At 39.9% G+C, this 21067-nt stretch overlaps 1 protein-coding gene across 4 annotated transcripts in view; it reads left to right on the top strand.

Annotated features, from left to right (window-relative positions):
* FCHSD2 (FCH and double SH3 domains 2) overlaps window positions 1-21067 on the top strand; it is a 120759-nt gene that overhangs the window by 49993 nt on the left and 49699 nt on the right. For all 4 annotated transcript variants that reach the window (XM_030945194.1, XM_030945106.1, XM_030944932.1 and 1 more), the window contains exons 4-8: window positions 10774-10850; window positions 11937-12081; window positions 14883-15016; window positions 15882-15936; window positions 16335-16463. In XM_030945194.1, coding sequence (XP_030801054.1) covers window positions 10774-10850; window positions 11937-12081; window positions 14883-15016; window positions 15882-15936; window positions 16335-16463 — 540 coding nt within the window. The remainder of the gene's footprint in view (window positions 1-10773; window positions 10851-11936; window positions 12082-14882; window positions 15017-15881; window positions 15937-16334; window positions 16464-21067) is intronic.

Genomic DNA, 21067 nt, shown 5'->3' with positions numbered 1-21067 from the left:
AGATTGCCTTTGCTGTTTTAAGAATAAGAACCCAAAGAAATTTGGTCCAAATAATCTAGGACCCAATTCAAAATCAAATCCCAATTGCTAGGATTTGAGCCTTTGCTTTTTTAAGGATAAGAACCCAAGCAAATTGGTCCAGATAATCTTAATTTGCTTGGACTTCAGTCTTCCTTTTTTTCTTTTCCTCCCTTTTTTGGGGACCTGCCCTGGAAGCAGTTCGGAAATTTTCCAATTTTGAAACCAGAATAGGAGGACATTTCATGTCTCTGGTGAGAAATTAGCCCACAATCCATTCAGAAATCAGAAGAATTGCCAAGGCACCAATCTGAGGAGATGGCACCCTCCTTCAGAACACCCCTGCGCTGCTCCGTGCCTTCGTTTGCAGCACCACAGAGCTCCCTACGAACCCCACACGGGCTGGGAGGGTTGTGACACGAGGTGGGGGAAGGCAGCAAATGCCCAGTTGAGAGGAAATGTGCCATATGCTTCCCAGTGCCGAGCTGCCAAACTGCAGCCCTTCCCCATTGTGTCGGCACGGTGCAGAGCAGATGGTTCCTTTCCCCCGGCACTGCCTTTTCTGCCTCGTTCTGTTTGTCTGATAACACCAATTCCAGGAGTTGCACGTGGGAAATCGTGTATAAACCTCTAAAAAAGCCTTCCTCTGGGTGGACCTGTGCTTAGCAAACATTGAGCCTGAATTAATGCGTGTTTTAAGCTCCCTAAGACAAGCTTTCCTTCTTTGTCTGTGCTTTCTATTGACGTGATGATTTTTTGTTTTTCTGAACTGTTCCTGTTAAATTCTTTCTTAACTGAGCAGGAAGGAATTTCTTTTTCTTTTTTCATGTGAACAAAGTCAAACCGAGTTGGACTCTGATGTTCTTGGCAGCTCTTGTAGGGTTGGCTTGTCTTCTGACTTCAGAGAAAAATTGCTTTCTAATAGACTGTTTTTCCCCTTACTGAGTGCTTTGGCACCTGTGTCCTGAGTTGTGGAAGGGTTTCTTTTTTTCTACAGATGTTTGAACATGAACACAACCTTTAACATCTTTGTGTTATTGCTGCCAGCTTTTCTGTCCTGTTGAAAATAGAGATTTTTTTTCTAAAAAATAATATCCTTGATTTAAAGTACTACCATACTGTAAAACAGTAAATTTACTCTATAAAATGCTATTAAAGACACTCTAAGATGGCTAAGATGTTACTTAAAATTCTGTATTGTTTGCATAACTATGTTCTACAGCCTTAAATTTTGCTTTCAGTCTCTGCTACTGTTTGGTTTATAAAGGACAAAACAAAACCATGGCAAATCCCTGAAAATACAAGGCAATACCTTAAAGGTTCAGCTAAAGGAATGAGGATGTCACATCCTGTGTCCTGTAGGATATATGAGGTGTTAAGGAATGTGCTGTGCACTAGCTAATTTTGTTGTTAAGTTATTACTTCAGGGTTAATGTGGAGTCTTGGAAAGGTGGGAGATTTTCTGTGATAAATTAAGGGAATTACAGAGGCTGTGATCCCTGGGAATCACTGCTGCTTGTGGGAAGCTGGATGTGAGCTTTGGAGCCCCCTTGCCTGGGAATGTTGATGTCAGTGATCTCCTCTAGACCCAGTGTAATTATTAATGGTGGTTCTGATGTGCCACATTCACCTGGGATCTTCTCATGGCAACCTTCCTGTGGCTTCTCTGCTACTGTGGGCACTGTTTACTTTTTCCTATGGGAAAAAAGCCCTCAAAGAGTCTTGGGATTTTCAAGGATCTAAAAGGAATTTGTTTTAATGACTTCTTTCCAAAAAAAACCCAAAACTAGCAAAATCCAAACCAAATTCTGTTCCCTGTGCTGGCACTGCTGAGGCACCTCCAGTCCTGGGGACACTTTTGGGCCCCTCAGGACAAGAAGGACATGGAGGGGCTGGAGCGTGTCCAGGAAAGGGAAAGGAGCTGGGGAATGGGCTGGAGCACCAGGGGAGGCTGAGGGAGCTGGGAAGGGGCTCAGCCTGGACAAAAGGAGGCTCAGGGGGGACCTTGTGGCTCTGCACAAGTCCCTGACAGGAGGGGACAGCCAGGGGGAAACAGGAACAGGAGGAGAGGAAATGGCTTCAGATTTTTCCTGAAATTTTTTGAGATTACCCCTTTCTTCTGTATTTCCCTGCAGGACACAGTCCCACCATTTTTTATGCTCTTCTATGAATGTGTATTCTTCCTAAAAAACACTTAGCTGCAATTCCCCTCTCCCAAGAATAAATAAAGTATTTCTTCTTCTCCACTGAAATGATGAGTTCTCCAGTCCTGCATCAAGTCTCAAAGTTTACTGACCAGAAGAATAACGTGGCTTTGGTGTGTGCTGACTTAGAATGCTGAAACTGTTAGGTACAACTGTGTTCTTACTCTGCTCCTCCTCAAGCTGCCTGATCGATCCAGCTGTTTCATGTAGGAAGTCCAAACCTTTGTTTTCCATAACTGGAGGGTGGTGCCAAAATTCCTTGGCGGATGGAAGCATGCACACTTGTCTCCCTGATTTCCAGGGAGCTCTTGGGTTGTTTGTGCAGCTGGAAGAGTTGTCCAGCCAAGGTGAATCATCTTCATTTGTTTTTCAGAAATTTAGGTCTCTTTGTCTTCTACCCTTGACGTTTGTAACTGTATTTTAGTGCGGATTTAGGGGTTCAGAACAAACCCAGAGTGAGGGATTCAATTCCCTGGCTGTTGTAGAGTTTCTGCTGCATTTAATTATTTTTCTGATCTGAGCATAAGTAGGTGAGCAATAGCAAACCTTTCCTCATGAAGTCAATGGGTTGGGTTGGATGGGACCTTAAAACTCACTGACATCAAGGATATTGTGGGGCTGTGGTGGGACCAGTGACACTTGAAATGTGTGGCTGCAGCATCCCAGAATTTCTTTTCCATGCCACTGTGTCTTCCCTGAAATACTTGATGAAAAGGGGCTTTGCTAATTAGTCTCAAACTACGGAAGTTTATGAAGCTGTAGAAACTGGCTGCTGTGCACAATTTTTATTATCATCTTCTGTTAGAGGGGTTGATTTCAGCAGAGCTTAAAGTAGACCTTTAGGGGTTAGTGTCGAACAGAATGGACAAGAAATAGGAATTTAAAAATTTATTTAATTAGTAAGTAGTGAATTCTGAGTAGTGATGATGCTTTCAGAGCAAAATTTGTTCATGTAAACTTTGCCAGACAGATAAAATGTACTGAACTCCTTAAAAATATGGTGTTGCACTTTCAGGCTGATTTTTATTTTTACCTCATATTATGATGTACACAATTAAATTCATGCCAAAACCTGACTTAATTGCAGGTTCCATATTCTAAAGATAGAAGCTCAAAAGCTAATTGCCAAATTCAAAATTAATTTTAAAACTTCAACATGATAAACTTCACAGTTTGTAACACTTCCACTGTTACAAAGTGATCAATAAATATTATGTGAAGCACAACCAATTTCAGAGTTATCTGCCAGATGTTTTAGAGTGGGAAAAAAAATCAGCTTTGTGCTCCATAGAGCAGGAGCTGTGTCAGTGCTTTGTAATCATGTGAACCTTTAATTAAGAAGTTCCCACAGAATAGGAAATGCTGACCTGCTGGAGGCACTTCCAGGGAATAGCACAGAGCAGCTTCAGTGGCAGCACTTTGGAGAATGAAACAAATTCAGAAAGGTTTCTCTCAAAATAGTAAATATTTAAAACTAGAATCCTCCTAAATGGCATTATTTAAAAAAACCAAACCCTACACGTGCTGTAGTTTATTAATTATGTTTTGTTGTTATGGTCAGTGCCAAGTCCTACGGTGAAGATGAGAGAACCACAATGTTGCAGCCATGACTTGTTGGTCTTAAATACATATTTTTTAGCTGTTTGAAACAAGACACAGAGGTCACTCAGCATTCCTGGTTTGCTCTGACATTCCCTTTGTAGCTCTTCCAGTGCTTTCCTGCTTTTTCACCTAGTTCAAACATTTTGAACTTGTTCCATGAGGCAAGTGAACTGGTTAATATGGATTTTTAATCCATAGTTCAGACTTCGCTTAGAGATCCCATCCTGATCCTTCTGTTTCATAGAGCAGTGGCTGCACAGTGTTCTCCAGCCCAAAAATACTGTGGAAGGTGAGGTTTTTGCCATCCTTCATCAGCCACCCAAGATCTGAATTACAGGAAATTTGGAAATTATTGCTGTGCACCTCACACGTTACAAAACTGGGAAGTGTCTGGTTTTGGTCTCACTCAGCAAAACAGAACTCATGGAGATAATTATGGGGAAGGTGAGAATTTGAGAAACTGCACTTTTTTTTAGTCATAACTGGGGCTTTCCTTTTTCCCAAGGCTCCACATCATGATCCTGTTGTCTGTCTTTCTGTCTAGCAACACAGAGGTTCCATTTAAGTGAGGGAAAGGGAAAATCAGCATTCCAGGAGTCAGTTTGGTGCTTGTGGAAAGTGCTATTTCTTAGCAGTTCAAACAGAGAAGAAAAACGCCTGTACCTGACAGCAGTGCTGGTTAAAACCCCCCAGAAGTTCCTTCAGACTCACATTAAAGGGATGCTTCTGGCTGGGATCCCTAAAACCAGCGAGAAATGGTGGTGAGGAGGAGACACATGTGTCCCCATGTCCTGCTTCAGCTGAGGTGTGAGACAGAGGAAGGATGTGGCACTGGTGTCTCCGAGGTGGTTCCTCTTTGGAGGGAATGGCAGAAGTGCTGCTGTGCCATCTCTGTGGGATTTGGGTGGCATTTTGTATTTGTGTCCTGAGAAACTTCACTTTGAATTAACACTGGCAATCTAACCTGTACATGGAGGAAAAGAGGTTGTTTGCCATGACTTCACTCTCTTCAGTCTTTTAATTTCAGGGAGGGATCTTAAAAGTCACCTCATCCCAACCCCCTGCCATGGGCATGGACACCTCCTGCTATCCCAGGTTGTCCAACCGGGCCTTGGACTCTTCCAGGGATCCAGGGGCAGCCACAGCTTCTCTGGACACCCTGTGCCAGGGCTGCCCACCCTCCCAGCCAGGAATTCCTTCCCAAAATCCCATCTGTCCCTGCCCTCTGTCACTGGGAAAGCATTCCCTGTGTCCTGTCATTGCCCTGACCCATATGCACAACCTTGCACTTGACCTTGTGGAACCTCATGAATTTTCCTATTTTTAAGCTTTAGATCTGTCTAAAGAGCAAGGTCCAAAGTTGTTAGAAGTTTACCTCAAAGTTAAAAATCAACTCAGCCAAAAATGACATGGTCTAGTGCAGTAGGGTGGAAAAGAAATCTGGTTTATAAGGAGCAGTGTAAAGCAGTGGTTCCCCATCTGAAATGTGATCCAGGACTTTGGTTTATCTATTAGGAATGGGATTTGCTCAGGAAGCACAGACTTCTGAACCAAAAGGCAAACAAACTTCTTCTCCAGAGCTGCTAATGTGCCTTTGGCTCCAGGGAGAAGTGATGTGGTGGAAACCTCCTGATATCTTGTAACACGACCTGAGGCTCTGCCCCTTCCTGAGGTTTTCTAACAGTTTCTTAGGGACTTAAAGAAAGCCAACTCTGAAAAAGAACTCTGAGTTTATGTAGAACAGCTTCACAATCTAGGAGAATTTATTTCAAGTATAAGAAGGAATAATTTTAGATGGTTTAAACAGGAGCTTCTTGTATTTTGAAGAATAAAATAAATCTTCAGCCATTTTCCAACTTTCACGCTCAAAGATTGGAGGAATTTTACTCAGATTTCCTCACTGGGTGCCTGGAAAGCTGGGGGATTTTTATTTGCTTGGATTATTGTACTTCCTCAGGGGTTATAGAGCTAAAAATTGTGAGAAGAGAGTCCCTAAACTTCAGGCTGCTTGAAATACACTCACTGGATAAATACTGGATGGTGCAATAAGAACATCAACACAGTCATTTTTAAAGGAGTCATTTAGCAAAAGGCCTTCAAAATAACCTGGAATGTTTCCAAATAGCAGCATATCCTTAATGTAGCAGTTTAAAATATGTAATTTAGAAAGTGAAAATAATTTCTCTACACGAATACTGAGCTTGGTTGGTGTAACTGGATTTATTCTGGTTTGTAACCTGCTCAGAGTGGGAAGTATCTATGATTAAGTTATGGCCATGGTGCCACATCATGGAGATAACAATTAATTTTTCTTGATGCCTGAAATCCTAAAATTTGGAAGCTAAAGAGAGGAGAATTCAGAGAAAAAAGCAGCTGGAAGCTTAGTGAAATATTAGTGGTTCTATTACTTAAAATGTGTCAGGGTATTCATAAAAAGAGAGACTCATAATAAGGCAGAGAAAGAAACTTCCACCACTGGTTTTGTGCCAAGTAATACAGAATATGAATCCCTAGGTTAGCTGTGGATCCTGGCCTGATGAAAGGTCAGGAATATGATAGGTTAGAGAATATTTTGATGAATAAATCTGAATTGGCTTTAGGTCTAGTCAGCTTGGCTGCAGTGGATTTATCCTCTTATCATTTCCTGTCTTAGCCCTGTGAGTGTTGTCTTTGAAAACTGTGAAACCTTTGGTAAAAAAGGACAAACTTAGTGCCAGTTTTTTTTTTTTTTTTAAGAAGGGCTGGGAGAGGAAAAGTTAAATTATATCTCATTCAAGTTGTTTTGGACAGAATTAAGATGCTGCAAATAAAGCAACAGTTTTAACAAATATTTCATAACAAATGAACAAAGTGAATGAGAAGAGCTTTGACGTTTCCTTTGCTAAACCTGATTGCAGAAGTGCCTGAGGTGACATTTAACTGCTGTACATGAATTTTTTAGCTTCCCACTTTGTTTTCTTTGCTTTCTTGTCATGCTTCAAATATCTGAAAATAAAAAGAGAAATGAAGTGGCTTGGAACAAAATTGTGAATGAAGAAATGAATGAATGAAACTCCATATTTTCTTGGGATCATCTGATAGTGGGAAGGAAAATCCCATCTTGAGGAAGGAGAAGCAGCATGGTTAGGGGTGCAGCTTCACCTTTGATAACCAGCCTTTCCTCATGTTTCCAGGGAATTTTGCTATTGATGCCACAGGCACAGGGGAACCTCTTTTATTTCTCATTTAACCATGTTAAAGGCAGTGCAGATCAGCAGTCAGGGCACCTTTTGGGAAGTGCCAGGATGCACTGGAGAAGTCCATGTGCTGCCTGTTCCAGGGATTTTCATTTTCATTTGGCCATGGGGCTGCTGCCTAAAACCCTCTGAATTGTGTCTGACAGAGCTTGTGGTGCCAGTGGAGCCACGTCACATCCTGCCTGGAATCCCTGCCTGAGTCCCTTCATTCTCATTAAAATAGTTAATCTAGCTCTGGTAAATAAAACATCACTTGAAATAATCACTATCCCAGACTTTAATACTGACACTGAATGGTTCTGCTGGATTCAAGAACCAGAGTTCTCACCTCACAGGCTGTATTGCATTTTTGCTCCCTTCTCCCTGTCCAAATGTTTCCAAGAGATTGGCAAGGGTGTAAAATCTCTTCCAAGTTACTCTTGAAGCTTGTGAAGCAAACATCTGTGTGATTGATAAAGCTCCCTCCTGAATTTTTGGCCCCAAGTAGCTGTGTTTGAGTGAGTCAGGCTCCCTGAAGTTGGGTCAAATCTCACTGGTTTGAGAAAAAAAGCTGAGGGCATTGGGGAAGTGCCTGAAATTTGTTGGTTTGGATACACCTAATTTCTTCATTTGTGTAGTAGGAGCATTTTTCAAAATGTAGACATTCTGCATTTTGGTTGTGTGGGGTTTTTTTGTCCTTTGTGATTTTTTTGAGGAGTCTCTGTGTGACAATTCCCCTTCATCCTCATCCAGTCCTCACAGATCGCTTCATTCATTTCACAGAATGTTCTGAGCTGGAAGGGACCCACAAGGATCATCAGTGAATGGCCCATACAGTCTTGTTCTCTTACAGCTAAAAATATGGGTTTGAAAATATCTGATATCAGCCAAAAGGCTGTTTTTACAGTGGCAGGAGAGTCTTGGTGTAGCTGTCAAATTTATTTTGGAAGAACCAGCAGTACTGAAATAAAGCAGAATTTTCCACAGTGCTTGCACCTCACAATAATGACAAAGTGCAACATTCCCAACACTTTTTTTCCCATTTAAAAGTAAAATAAAGCAAAGCTCTTTTGCACATCAGCAATGGATGGGTCTGATAACAAGAATTAATACATAATAAACTGTGACTTTTTCTAGGTGCTGATGGAGAGTGTTAATTTGCAGCTGTTGATTAGTAAAAGTGGTTTCCACACTTCCCGTGAAGTCAGTTTAATTGGGAGTAACCTTGCTTTTCCCAGAGAAGAAGTAAAGAGAGATACTGAAGCCTCTCTGTTGTGGAGTGTTTGCCTGCCAGAAGAGAACTTAACAAACAAAATAATGAAAAAAAAGAAATAATCATGTCAGAAAGATGCTGTGATAAAGAGAAGGGATCAAAATGATGCAAGATACCGAAACCACCTAAATGAAAAGCAGCCCTGAATTTGGCTGCCTGATAGTCCCAAAAGTCAGTGTTACATCAGCTGTGTCTGTCATGCTTTCTGCTATCAATAATGGGGTTTTTGGGCACCTGCTGTCACCAGCACCTCTCAGTTATTATTACAGATAAAAACCTTACAACTGCTTTGGAAAGTATCGTTAATATGACTTTTAAAAAGTCTACTAACAATGATCTTTTAATTTGGGTCATCTCCCTCTTTCCTTTTCCAGTGGTGATCCCTTTTGTAGGTATTATAGCAAATATTTTAACATTTTTTTCCTCCCCAATACCTGCCACAACTGGCTTTAGTAGATAATATCAATAAATAGACTTGAGGTGAGGTCTGGTGATAGAAAACATCAAATAGGAGCTGCAGCCCTGGGAAATACAAATCTGAGTGTGTGTGAAATTGTGCTGATTTTTTCCTGGATGCCAGAGCTCCAGGAGTCTTTGGACAACGCTCTCAGGGTGGGATTGTTGGACTGTGCAGGGCCAGGAGTTGGATTTTGTGATCCTGTGAGTCCCTTCCAGCTCAGGATATTCCATGATTCTCTTATCCTCCCTATTCTCTTCACTTTTTTGAGTAGTTCTGTTGCTGAGCTTGTTCAGTTTGGAAATAAATGGTTAATCCCTCTGGGTTTATGGTTTATTTGCTGACATCAGTGATAGGATTTCTCTGGGCAAAAATAGCTTTATTTATCCCTCTTGTGACTTTTTTTGCATCTTAATTTTGGCAGAGCTTGTCCTCAGCTGCCAGTGAGATTTTTTTCCTGTTGGGGAATGTGTGTTCAGCATCTTGAGGCAGATCTTGTAGTGGAGTCTGAAGCATAAATGGTGGAAGCATGGAATTAGCACCAGGTGGAGGCATGTCATGAAGCTCCAAATCCCATCACAAATTGCTCTGCCAGGGTTAAAGGAAATGCTGTTTTTCCTTTTAGCTGGGATTTTTTAACAGCTACCTAATGGAATTCGCATTTTTTAAAAACATGAGGGAGCACGACTTTGCTTCTAGTGATCTATTAGCAACATTTAATTTTTCTATGTGAACACATTGATCAAATCATAGCTTGGTGATAAATTTCTACCACTGTGTGGGCTGTGAGACATGAATAAAATCTTGTGCTGTTTGAGCTACTTCTAATTTTTTTTAGGAGTAATTCAAAGGTTGTTGCATCTTAAACGTGGTATGGAAAGTGTAAATAAATGACACTGGGCAAAGATGTCTCACCCCAGGCTCTTCCTCAGGATTGCTTTTCCAGAATACTCCTGGGGTATTGATTCTTAGCTGGAGAGGGAATTTTCACCCAGATCTCCACTTCTTTACTGTGTAGAATAACACGCAAAAGCTTGAGATGTTTTTGTGGTGATGGGTTGGGTTGCAAAGGCTCTTCAAGGACTTGGAGTCCAGCTGTTGTCCCACCACCAACCCATGTCACCAAAATGGGATATGTATTGATATATTGAGGAAAATGGGATATATATGGATATATTCAGGGAAATGAGACATGTATTGATATATGAGGAAATTTGGATGTATATTGATATATTGAGGAAATGTGATATATATTGATATATTGAGGAAATTGGCATGTGTATTGATATATTGAGGAAGATGGGATGTATATTGATATATTGAGGTAAATGGCATAAATATTGAGGAAAATGGGATATACATTGATACATTGAGGAAAATGGGATATATATTAAAGAAAATAGGATGTATATGGATATATTGAGGAAAATTGAGTATATATGGATATATTGAGGAAAATGGGATCTGCAGCCAGAGGAGGGGTTGGTGTGGAGCAGCTCCCCTTCCCTGTGTGGTTATAAATGAAACCCTGCTGCTTTCTGACCTTGAGTATGAAAATGTTGTTATTGATTTCCTGAGGCCATGCAAAAAGAAGCTCAGAGACTGAAGGGTGCAATTAACATTAATAATTAAAGATGAGCTGCATTTGTCAGTCTCTTGTCTGGTGTAATGCTCTGGGTAGTGGGCTCCTCCTGGGAGCAGCCTTGGATGATCCGAGCTGGGCATGTCAGGGTGGGCTCGTAAGTGATGATCCAGATGTTTCCTGGATTCTGGGAGCCCCCTGTCCTGATCCAGAGAAATACAAATTGGGAAATTGGGGTTCTCACAGGTGGCACAAGTTCAGCCCTTTCCCTTCCAACAGTCCCAGCTCTGAGTGTGGGAATTTGTACATTTGCTGAGCTAGAGATTGTTTGCTTCTTTGGGTTTTCAATTATCTGACGTAAGAGCAGAAATTATATTTTAATTACCTTTTTTTTAAACTATTTTTCCCCCTTCTTTTAACAGAGCATTCAGAAGCTGGCTAGCCAATACTTAAAGAAGGACTGGCTTGGAATTAGAGCTGAGGAACGAAGTGATTATAGGTAATTTACCAGTTGGAGATCTCAAAATTGCTGTATTTATCATTTCAATTTGTGTCATTATTTTACTTAACAATGAATCACTGCTTTTCTGTAGCTATTTTTTCTTTTTCCTTTGTAGTAGAGCATTGCCAGTTAAAAGAGAAGCTTTGTTTTCCCGAGATTAGTCTTAAATAGATGTTTATGACTTGAATATTTAGGAAGATGGGAGAAACAAAACAGCTTGACAGGACCACAACTGTAATTTGCATCTCTTTGAGTATTAATGCCTGTATCTGAGTATAGATTTTAGTAGATAACTTTAAGGCTAGAGGGATAAGTGTGTGGATTGTTTCACAGGAAAAGAGAGGAAGAGATCTCATTTTATGAGGCTGTTCTTTGTGAAGATCGGATCTGACAGCAGGGAGGAGGCAAAGCAGGAGACAGTTGTTTACAAACTTTATTTCATTAACATGAAAGGTGGATAAAACATGAAACCAGAAATAACTCAGTTGCTGAAAGCCTTTGAACAGCACCTCTTAAATATTTGTAATAAGCTTTCAGATGTTTTGTTTTAATGTCTTCTTTGTATTTCCACAAGTTTTATTTCAAGCAGGAAGAAATTGACAGCTTTGTGTTTGGGACTTTCAGCACCCTCACCTCGGTTGTGCGTTTAGAAAGAAAGAAACTGAATTATCAGTCTCAAGTGTACATAAAACACTCCCATAACACCCATGAGATCCCACAGTGTCAGAGATCTTCTCCAAACCCCTCCCTACCCATCTCCAAGTGCTGAACCCAAAACGTTTGGTAACAAGTTGAATCACAAGAGAGGAACAGGCGAGAAAATCTTTATTTTTGCTACAACTTCCATGAAAGGTTTTGTTAAAAGTGGACATATTTGCTGGTTCAGCCTAAAGGATTGTGCTTTAGATTTAGTTTTAAAAGCAGTCCTTGGAAAAATGTGTGCTGCTGTCACATAGACCAGCCTGGGAGCTGGACTCCGATCCTCATGGAGGATCCTTCCAGTTCAGGAGATTCTGTAAATCCAGATTTTCAGTGACCTCCCTTTCTTCCTTCCCACACCCTCTCTGTGTTTCATTATTTTAGGAGCATGTACTCAGTTTGGAAATCACTCTTAGAAGGCACCATGCAGGTGGCCCAGTCCCGACTCAATATCTGTGAGAACTATAAAAACTTGATTTCTGAACCAGCCAGGAGTGTCCGGTGCTTTAAGGAGCAGCAGCTGAAGAAGGTATTTGTGCTTTAAGAAATCCTCTAAACTATTGTCATTTTTATTGAGGAAAAAGATGCTTCTTGAAATCTTTTATTGTGGCACTTCTACGATACGTAAGTACTCTTCATCTTATAGGTATAAGATTCATCTTATAGTACTCTTCATCTTATGCACCTTGTTGGACAGGGATCAAAATTCTGAGCTGTATCTCAAATTACAACTGCTTGGAACTGAGTCTCCTAAAAATATTATATCAGTTGGTCAAATGTTATCTCAGCAAATCTCACACTGTGCTGTAAAAATTGCATTGCATTGGGTTTGCAGTGACAATTGCAAGTGGTTTTTGTTAGAAAAAGTTCAGATTTTAAGAAAAGACTCATCTGAAACATGGAGGAATGGCTTGAGCAATCTCCAGGGTGGAGAGTGGAGACTGTCCAGCCACCTCCTGTAACACTATCACAAGTAAGTGCTCCAAAAGCTGCTTTAATTATCTCTTTAATTATCTGTAATTGTCCCTGCAGAGAAAATAGTGTAGTTCCAGTGAGCTGGATATTAATTTAATTGCTTGTTGCATTTATGAGGGTGGGCAGGCCCTGGCACAGGGTGCCCAGAGCAGCTGTGGCTGTTCCATCCCTGGAAATGTCCAAGGCCAGGTTGGATGGGGCTCAGAGCAGCCTGGACTAGTGGAAGATGTCCTATTTATTAAAAGAGAAAAAACCCAAACAACAGACATTTTATCTGTCCTTGTTACAACGTGACAACAAAGAACGTACCTGGTTCTGTGTTCTAGAGGAGTTTTTTGTAAAATACTTGGTTACAAATTTAAAATAGATGTTCCTGTTATGTGAGCTCTCAGTTTCTGAACAAATTTTTCTGCTCTTAGAAACGTACAATTTCTGTTTTGTGAGGGAAAAATTAACTTTATTGTCCTGTGGAATTTTATTTTCATGCGAAGCTTTCCAAACAACGCTGTGGCAATTTTATGGCATTCTTACTGGTAAATAATTGTACTTTATTCTTCTGCAAGTGGTGATAATTCAGTGTTCATGAGTCAGCAGCAGAAGTGGAATCTTTACATTTTTAAAAGTCATAGAAGTTCCTTTATTCCTGCGCTTCTGAATCAGCAGAACAAATTATTACAATTATCAGGGCAGTATTCTGGTTCAGAGTATTCCAACAGTGATATGCTTTTCCTACAACATGGAATTATCATCCACTTGGCAGGATTAATTTTCCTACACAACCAGTTTATTGTTTTACACAGTGCAGCCTCTCACCCTTCCAAACAGATAAATAATGGACAGAGCAATAATTGTTCTGACCTCCATTCAGACAAAAGCTTATCAAAATTAAAATTCAGTCAGCAAAATACTTGTAAGGTTACATGGGAATACCCATCTAAAGTGGCATCCAGTCTAATGATAATTTTTTATCCTACAGGGATGCTAACCAAGATTATTTAACTCTTCTCAAATGATCTTTTTAACAACTGGGGTTATTTGATATTTTAATTTTTTGATGCTGGCAGGAGATTTTAGGGATCAAAATTCCCACTGATGTTGCAAAACCCTGGTTCTTTTCACAGGCTTTTAGCTCTTTGTCAGCCATCCATTACATACAAATTATTTTACCTTTCATTTTTTACTGATGCACCCAGAGGTCTCCAAAAATCCAAATTCTGCCTTCCACCACTTCCCAAACCAGCCTCTAGGGAATGCACCCTCTGGAGCCATTGCTTTATTGGTCTGCACACATCAAACAGTGCCTTTAGTGGGAATTTTTCTGTGCTTTGTACAGTTTACAGCTTCAGGGAGAGCAGGATTGTGTGGTGAGAAGACCAGCAGTTCCTGTTGGCTGCCACTTGGTTTTTTCCAGGTGGCAGGGTGTTATTTTTTAGCAGTGGAACAGGGGGAAGTCAGTGTTAGATTGTTGGATCCCAGCACCCCATCAGTCCTGCAGTGCTCCCAAAGGAGGTTACATTAATTATGCATTAATAATTAGTGTAATGAAGGAGCTGAGGTGTTTTGCAGGGGTGTTCAGCACCTGGAATGAGGGCAGCCAGGGGGATGGTGATGATATGAAAAGAGCTGGGACTTTTGGAGTGGTATTTGAAGGACTCAAAGGTTTTAACTCACCCCTGGGTGCTGCTGGAGCCTTCACTGACCACATCCAGCCTGTGATGTCTGTAATTAAATAGAAATCCACTGGACTATCAATCTCCTGCGTGCTTAATCCAGTTTGGGTTAAAGAAAATCTTTAGTAATCTCTTCTAAAGAGAGTTTTAATTCCAGACACTGATGATTCACATTGGTTTTCTTACCTAGATCCTGCTTAGCACACATTCTTTCCCACTTTGTTGGGGTTTTTCTTAAGCTGGCAGGGTGTCTGAAGAATTGGTGAATATAATAATTTTTCTTCCTGTTGTGTTGTGTTTTGTGTGGCAGCTTTTGCCTCATGTTTTAAATTTTAAAAATAATTTTTTTGGTATCACTTCCAGTAGATTACCTTTGGATTTTTCCCAGTTGTATTCTGATGGCTTCAACTAATTACTGCATCCGAAGCATTCAGAACTTTTCTGAATGCTTAATGTTTAATTTGTGGGTTATCCTAACACTTTAAACAGCAGCAGAAAGAAAGGAAGAGAGAAGGTTTTGTGTTCTGATCGGTTTTAAAAGACCTGCATGAGTAATTGACCAGGAGTGACTTGAAGTCTGCATCCTTCCCTATAAAATACCATAAAAAGCAGCAAAACGATGAGGATAATATTATTTGGATGCAAAAAAAATGTAATATTTTCTTTCCTGAATGCTTTTTTTCAGTGTGTGGACCAGCTGACAAGGATCCAAGCTGAACTACAGGAGACAGTCAAAGATTTAGCTAAAGGCAAAAAGAAATATTTTGAGACTGAACAGATGGCTCAGGCGGTGCGGGAGAAAGCTGATATTGAGGCCAAGTATGTTTTTCTAATGGCATATGCAGGAATAATTGCAGCCCCAAAAAGCACATTTCTATTAGGGTTTTGCACTTGATATTTGGCTTTCAATGAGATTCTGCCGGGTTTTCTTTGCATTTTGCTCCTATATGTTTTTGTAGCTATTTCAAGCACACCCTGAAAGGAAATTTGAACTTGTTTGTGTTGGTTTGTTTAGAAAGGAAGTTCAAATAACAGCTTTAATTTGACATTTTCTATGGAACTGGCACTTTTTTGATATTAAAGCCTCCTGACTTCCTTTTCTGTCCACACATCTCAAATTTTGGATCAGTCCATTTAGAGGAGGAGAGGCAGCAGGACACTGTTCTTCATTTTTTGAGATAAATTTTGGAGGCTTTAGGTTTTTTCTGTTCTTTGACATCCTAAAGAGGGTGATTTCCTTCCTTCCAGGAAAACCAGTAACACATGTTTTGGGTTTGGAGTCTGGCCTGTCTTGTGGAAGTTCACCACACCCCTTTTCCTTTTTTTTCTTCCTTTAATTTTTATTTTTAGAAGTTATTCAGAATTGCTCTCAGGGAATGAAATGATGGTTTCCTTTGAGATCTTTTCAGTCTTTGTGAGGGATGATGAAAAGAACTTTAATAAAGTTACCTATAATACCTGAAGACACTAAACAATCATACACAAACAAAAACAACCAAAAATTTGAGCTTGAGGGTTTTGGAGCAGATTTATCCTGCAGTTTTATTCAGATTAGAATAGCTATTGACTTGATTTTGTTTTCTTACTTATTTTTTAAACCACCACTCTTAAAACAGCAAAAAAATACTTTTGTAGAAATGGTGTAAGGCAATCATTCAATTTCTTCTGCTCATTTCTGTTCCAGGTCCAAACTTAGTCTTTTTCAGTCAAGAATAAGCTTGCAGAAGGCAAGTGTGAAGGTGAGTATAGAACTTGGATTTTGCTGCTCATTTCATGAGGCAAATTCCCCAAATTGTCTGGAGCGTAGAGGTGAGGGACAGCTTAGAAGGGAAATTGGTGGGACAAAGGATGAGCTAAGAGCATTCTCTGGAGCAGAGTATAGAATTATATATGGAATATATGCAAGGAATTTTTTATCTAATTAGAGTTAAAACTGTTATTTGAAGACCACACGTGAAATTGCAATTGCAGGAGAGAAAAATCCATCAGGAATCCTCTCATCATTAGGAAGACTTAAAAGCTAGAAATGCCCTAAAGTTTTCACTGTATTAACACAATATACACACAATTAATTTGCTACTGCTGAATGCTTGGTCACAGAGATCCCCTTAGTGAGTTGTGTTCTCACTTGTTGCAGTTAAAAGCCCGACGATCTGAGTGCAATTCCAAGGCTATTCACGCCAGGAATGATTATCTCCTCACTTTAGCAGCTGCCAATGCCCACCAGGATCGCTACTATCAAACTGACCTGGTGAACATCATGAAGGTAAGGAAGCTGATTTCTGCCTGGTGGAATCAAAAAATGCAGGGAATTCTCAGAACTTTGGGCCTGTAAGCCAAGAATTAAACCCAGGATTTGGTCTGAGGCCTTGGAAAAGGCTTCCAAGCTTAGAGAGGATGTGGATTTGTAGTTTAAAGCAGAGACATGCTGAGCTAAATAAAGGAAAGTTTAGAGTTTTAGAGTTTAAGATATAGAAAAAGTAAAAGTAGTTTAAGATATAGAAAAAAGAAAAGTTTGGAGTTTAAGATGTAGAAAAAATAAAAGAGGTAATCAAGGAGTTCAGAGTGCAGCCCTGTGGGTTTGTGTGTCCGAACATGATTGGTAATAAAGCTTGCACTGCAGCATGGGTCCATAAGATGAAATATTTAAGGATTGGGTCAAAACCATAAATATCCTTGTTGGCAGTGTTTTATTAATCAATAACTCCTTAAAAAGTCTTGTAAGTGAGAGTCTTGTGACGTTCTGAGCCATGCAGTGAAGATGTGAGCCAAACTTACCCTTCGTGTCTGTGTAGAAGATAAGAAAATGAACCCCATCATCAAAAACAACTCAGAGGTCCCGTCTGGAATTCCTTCCAAAATTCCCCACAAGTGAATTATCACAACTGGGAACTGGGTAAATCTGGAAGGGTACAAAGTCCTGGATTGACTTTTCCAGTGAGCTGCCACAAGTGAGAGGGAAGGTAGAGCCTGCAGTGGTGTCTGAAAAACTTGGAATCAGCTTTCAGGCCCCAAAACTGAGCAATCACTTCATTTTTTAATTCACTTCCTTTCTGAAAAACTCAGTTGGATAAAGGACTAAAAAATACCTGACTGAAAAACTCCCTTGGATAAAGGAGTCAGGTTTGTCAAACTGAGCCCTGTCTTTTCCTGTTGTAAGGAAACAGGAGATTTTTTTTCCTATTTTAGTACCATATGCCATAATCCTTTTTGTTTTGTGTCTGATCAGAACACTTCTTTATGGTGTCATTAATGAGCTAGAGTTATTAAATATCTTGGTTTCCAGACTATGGATTTTAGGGAACAGCAGTCAGCATTCTTGTTCTCACCTGTGGCGCTTTGCCAGGCCAAGGCAGGAGTAGCTCCTTGAATTCAGAGGAAATGACAACACTTTAAAAAGTTCAAATCTGATTGCTCACAGTTGTTTTTTCTTAAATATCACCCTAGAATTAATTAGATGTACACTAATCCTGTGTCTTTGAATTTGAGAGTTACAGATAAATTGTAAAATCATCTCCTTCACACTTTATCTGCTTGCATTTCACATGTTGACATTTTCAAACTTTACTTGAATTTGCTCTTTACAAATTATTTCTATGCAGGGTGACTTAGAAGTCTAGAAGTCTGTCATTTGCATTTTGAATTGTTTTATTGGAGAAATAGCATAGAATTATAACAAATCCCTGTATTATCAGCATACCTTTGCATATTGGGGGGGGGGGGAATATTGATATGAAAAGCAGGTAAGTGAGGTAAAAAATAAAAGCACCAAAAGGAATTCTCCTGCTTTTCCCTCTGTGTGTGCTTTTCTGTTAGTAAAATGTGAATATTTGTGCTGACTAAATGTTTACTACATGGAAATGCTTGTAAAGAATTTCCTTGTGCTGGTGCAGATAAAATTATTAATTGATGCTTACATAAGATAATTCCATACTTACATGCATGGTTGGCTGTCATCACTTAATGCTCTTACTTGGGAGCAATTCCAGAAGGGAATTGAATAGGTTCACAAAAAAACAACAAAAAGGGTGCTTGAAATAATTTTTAAAAATGAGCAAATAGCCTTGGTAATTTTTTTCCAAGCCTTTCTCAAGCTGAACCTTTTTATTTTTCATACAGAAAAAGCCTTGCAACTTATTCTTTGATATAAATAATTGTGGTTTACTGAAAGCTTAAGTGCTTTCATCCAGCCAAATTACTGTGGAAGGAAAGGACAACACTCAGGGTTTATTTTTCCGCATCTCTCAGATATTTATAGTGGTTGAGTCTCTTTGTCTGGTAAACAAAAGTGTGTTTTTAATGAAGAGCTGTAAATTCAGGTCTCCTGCACTGTTGGCCATGAGCAGAATTCCCTGGGGAACACACCCAGGTGTCCTGGGAATGGGGTCATTCTCTGGAGCAAGGCAGAGGTCCCAAAACTGGAGTGGCTACTGGAGATTTTAGGAGAGAGAGAGGGAAAATCTTCCGGAAAATCAAGGATAAAGCATCCAATTTGTTCATCCAGAAGCTCTAATGTAAATTGAAGGATGAAGCTGCTTAAATGTATAAATAAATATCACAGAAACAGCAGCTTGTAATCTGGAGTGGGATTTGCTGGCTGGGTCCTGGTTTCTCCTTCTGAAATTCCTGAAGGAACTACACTGTATAAAGTACAGAAAAAAATGATTATTTTATTTAGCAGAATGATTAACACAAATGGAGAAAGAGCTGGAGAGACAGGTGACCGATTGAAGGTGAAGAATCATTCAGTATAAGCAAATGTACAATGACTGAGAAATGGAGCAAGATCTTGTCAATTTTTGTTGACCAGACAGAAAATAGCATGTGAAATTAGTGTTTAAAAGAGAAATGCAGTAACCTGGGGAAGAAATTGCTGCCTACAGAATAAAGAACTCTGAATAGCCATTACCATTTTTGAAAGAGATGCTGGAACTGGAAAATGGAGTGAAGGATAAAGAAACGGAGACACCTGTGCAATGTTTCTAATCTCAAGGTGACATCCCTGGGAAGGGAGGATTTTGGGAGGGAGTTTCACCCTTCCAGCACAGGTTTTGTTTCAGTAGGTTGAGTGGTGGTGTGACCCAGTATATTTTTCATGCTATAAGCAGTTGTAGTGTCTAAACTAAACATCTTTGCTACTGTGTTGTGATTAATATTCAGAAAATATGCTTTTTATCTCAATATTAGTAAGCCCTTAGGTATTCCTGTAGTGCCACGTGCTGTCTGTCAGTGTTTCCCCATTTAGCTGCCCTTGAGCTGATCTTTGAACTGCTCAGGGCTCTCCACATTTCTAAATCACATCAAGTATCTCCTCAAACTGTTCAGATTTTGCAGCCAGTGCCTGGTTTTTCCTAGGTGTTACCCAAAAATGATATAATATTTAGAGCTAGAAAAAAACACATGAAAACTTTTCAGCTGATACTTGGCTGTATTACTGTGTGTAACATTTACAAATGTGTCAGAGGCTGTTGCTGTTTGCATCCACCATAAACAGTTTCTCCATGGGTTTGGGTTTTCATGGAGTTCTTGTTTCCAGAATTAGGATGGAGCTGTGTGAGTTCTCTTGCCTCTGGCTCACTGGGAGCCAGGGCTGGCTTGGCTGGAGCACACCCAGTCCCTGGCCTATTATCTTGGAGATACCAGTTATTATCCCTGTGTTAATTGAAAGGATTGAAGGGACCAGAGTCGAGCTAAAAATGATTTATTAATCAAATAAACATCAGCCTCAAAGGCTGTGAGATTTAAAAGAGCAAGCAGTCAGCCATAGCCTGAAGTAGTGACAAGGTTCTTCATTACAGGGCAATATATAACATTCTAATCCAATAGAAAGTTGCCACAAAGTTGATTTTGTTTTTCTAACCTATCACCTTGACTTAATTCTGCTGCACTGCAGATACTTTTATCCAATGGACTGCTATTACACCTACACACATAGGATTCTATTATAACATTTAACTCTTAGCTTACTCCATACATTACTTACTTTAGTAAGTAAATGCTTACTAAATTTTAGTAATTATAAAATACTTTACTTACTTTAGTAATTACTTTAGTGTAATAATTACATTACTACATTATAAAACCCTTCACCATCTTACTCAATACAGTCTTATTTACCTAAGATATATTCTTACTTACAGCTATAGAAACATAAGTTTGTAATTTTTCTGCTTAATGTCTGCGTACTTTTATTTTTACATCTATCCAAGCTTCTTGCAAGGCTGCAAATGAAACCTTTCAGTGTCTGTGGAAGTTTTTGTCTTTCCATTTCCTACACTGGCCATGATGTGCATCCAGCTGCTGCCTTTGGGTTGGAGTTGTGGCACTGCACTCTCAAACCATCCCTGTGCACCATCTGCATGTGCAGACAGTGCTCACTTCCCTGGCAAACATGAGATTTTCCTCTCAGCTCTGACATGGCTGCATTGATAACTAGTGGGTTAAAAGCTCTGCTGATGGGGCTGCCTCTTCCCATCCTTTTTCTCCTTATATTAAATTACCTTTTATTTCAGTAGGCTAGAAGGTGTCTTACTTGGCATAAAATAGAATCATGTGGTGTTTATTGTTGGATGTGGATATCAAGGGTTGGTCCTGGCATCCTGTGTGAGCTGAGCTGAGCAGAGGCAGGTGGAGTTCCTGCACAGCCAGCCTGGAGAATGGATCTTCAGTGCTTTGGAACAGTAAAATCCAATGAAAGGCTGTGTTGGTGTTGGAGAAAGGAGGGGTGGAGATATTTTGCAGCCTCAATGTTGGTTTGTGCCTGAAGGAGCGATTTCCAGCCTGTTGGGAAAGAGTGATGTGTGCTGGGCTGAGGCACCTTGGGCTGCTCCCAAGAGGAAGCTGCTGCTGGGTTTGTTCTTGTGTCTGGCT

This window comes from Camarhynchus parvulus, chromosome 1 (assembly GCF_901933205.1).
Source record: "Camarhynchus parvulus chromosome 1, STF_HiC, whole genome shotgun sequence".
Taxonomy (NCBI): domain Eukaryota; kingdom Metazoa; phylum Chordata; class Aves; order Passeriformes; family Thraupidae; genus Camarhynchus; species Camarhynchus parvulus.
The sequence above is the reverse complement of the archived record's forward strand: the minus strand, read 5'-3'. Positions and strand labels throughout refer to the sequence as shown.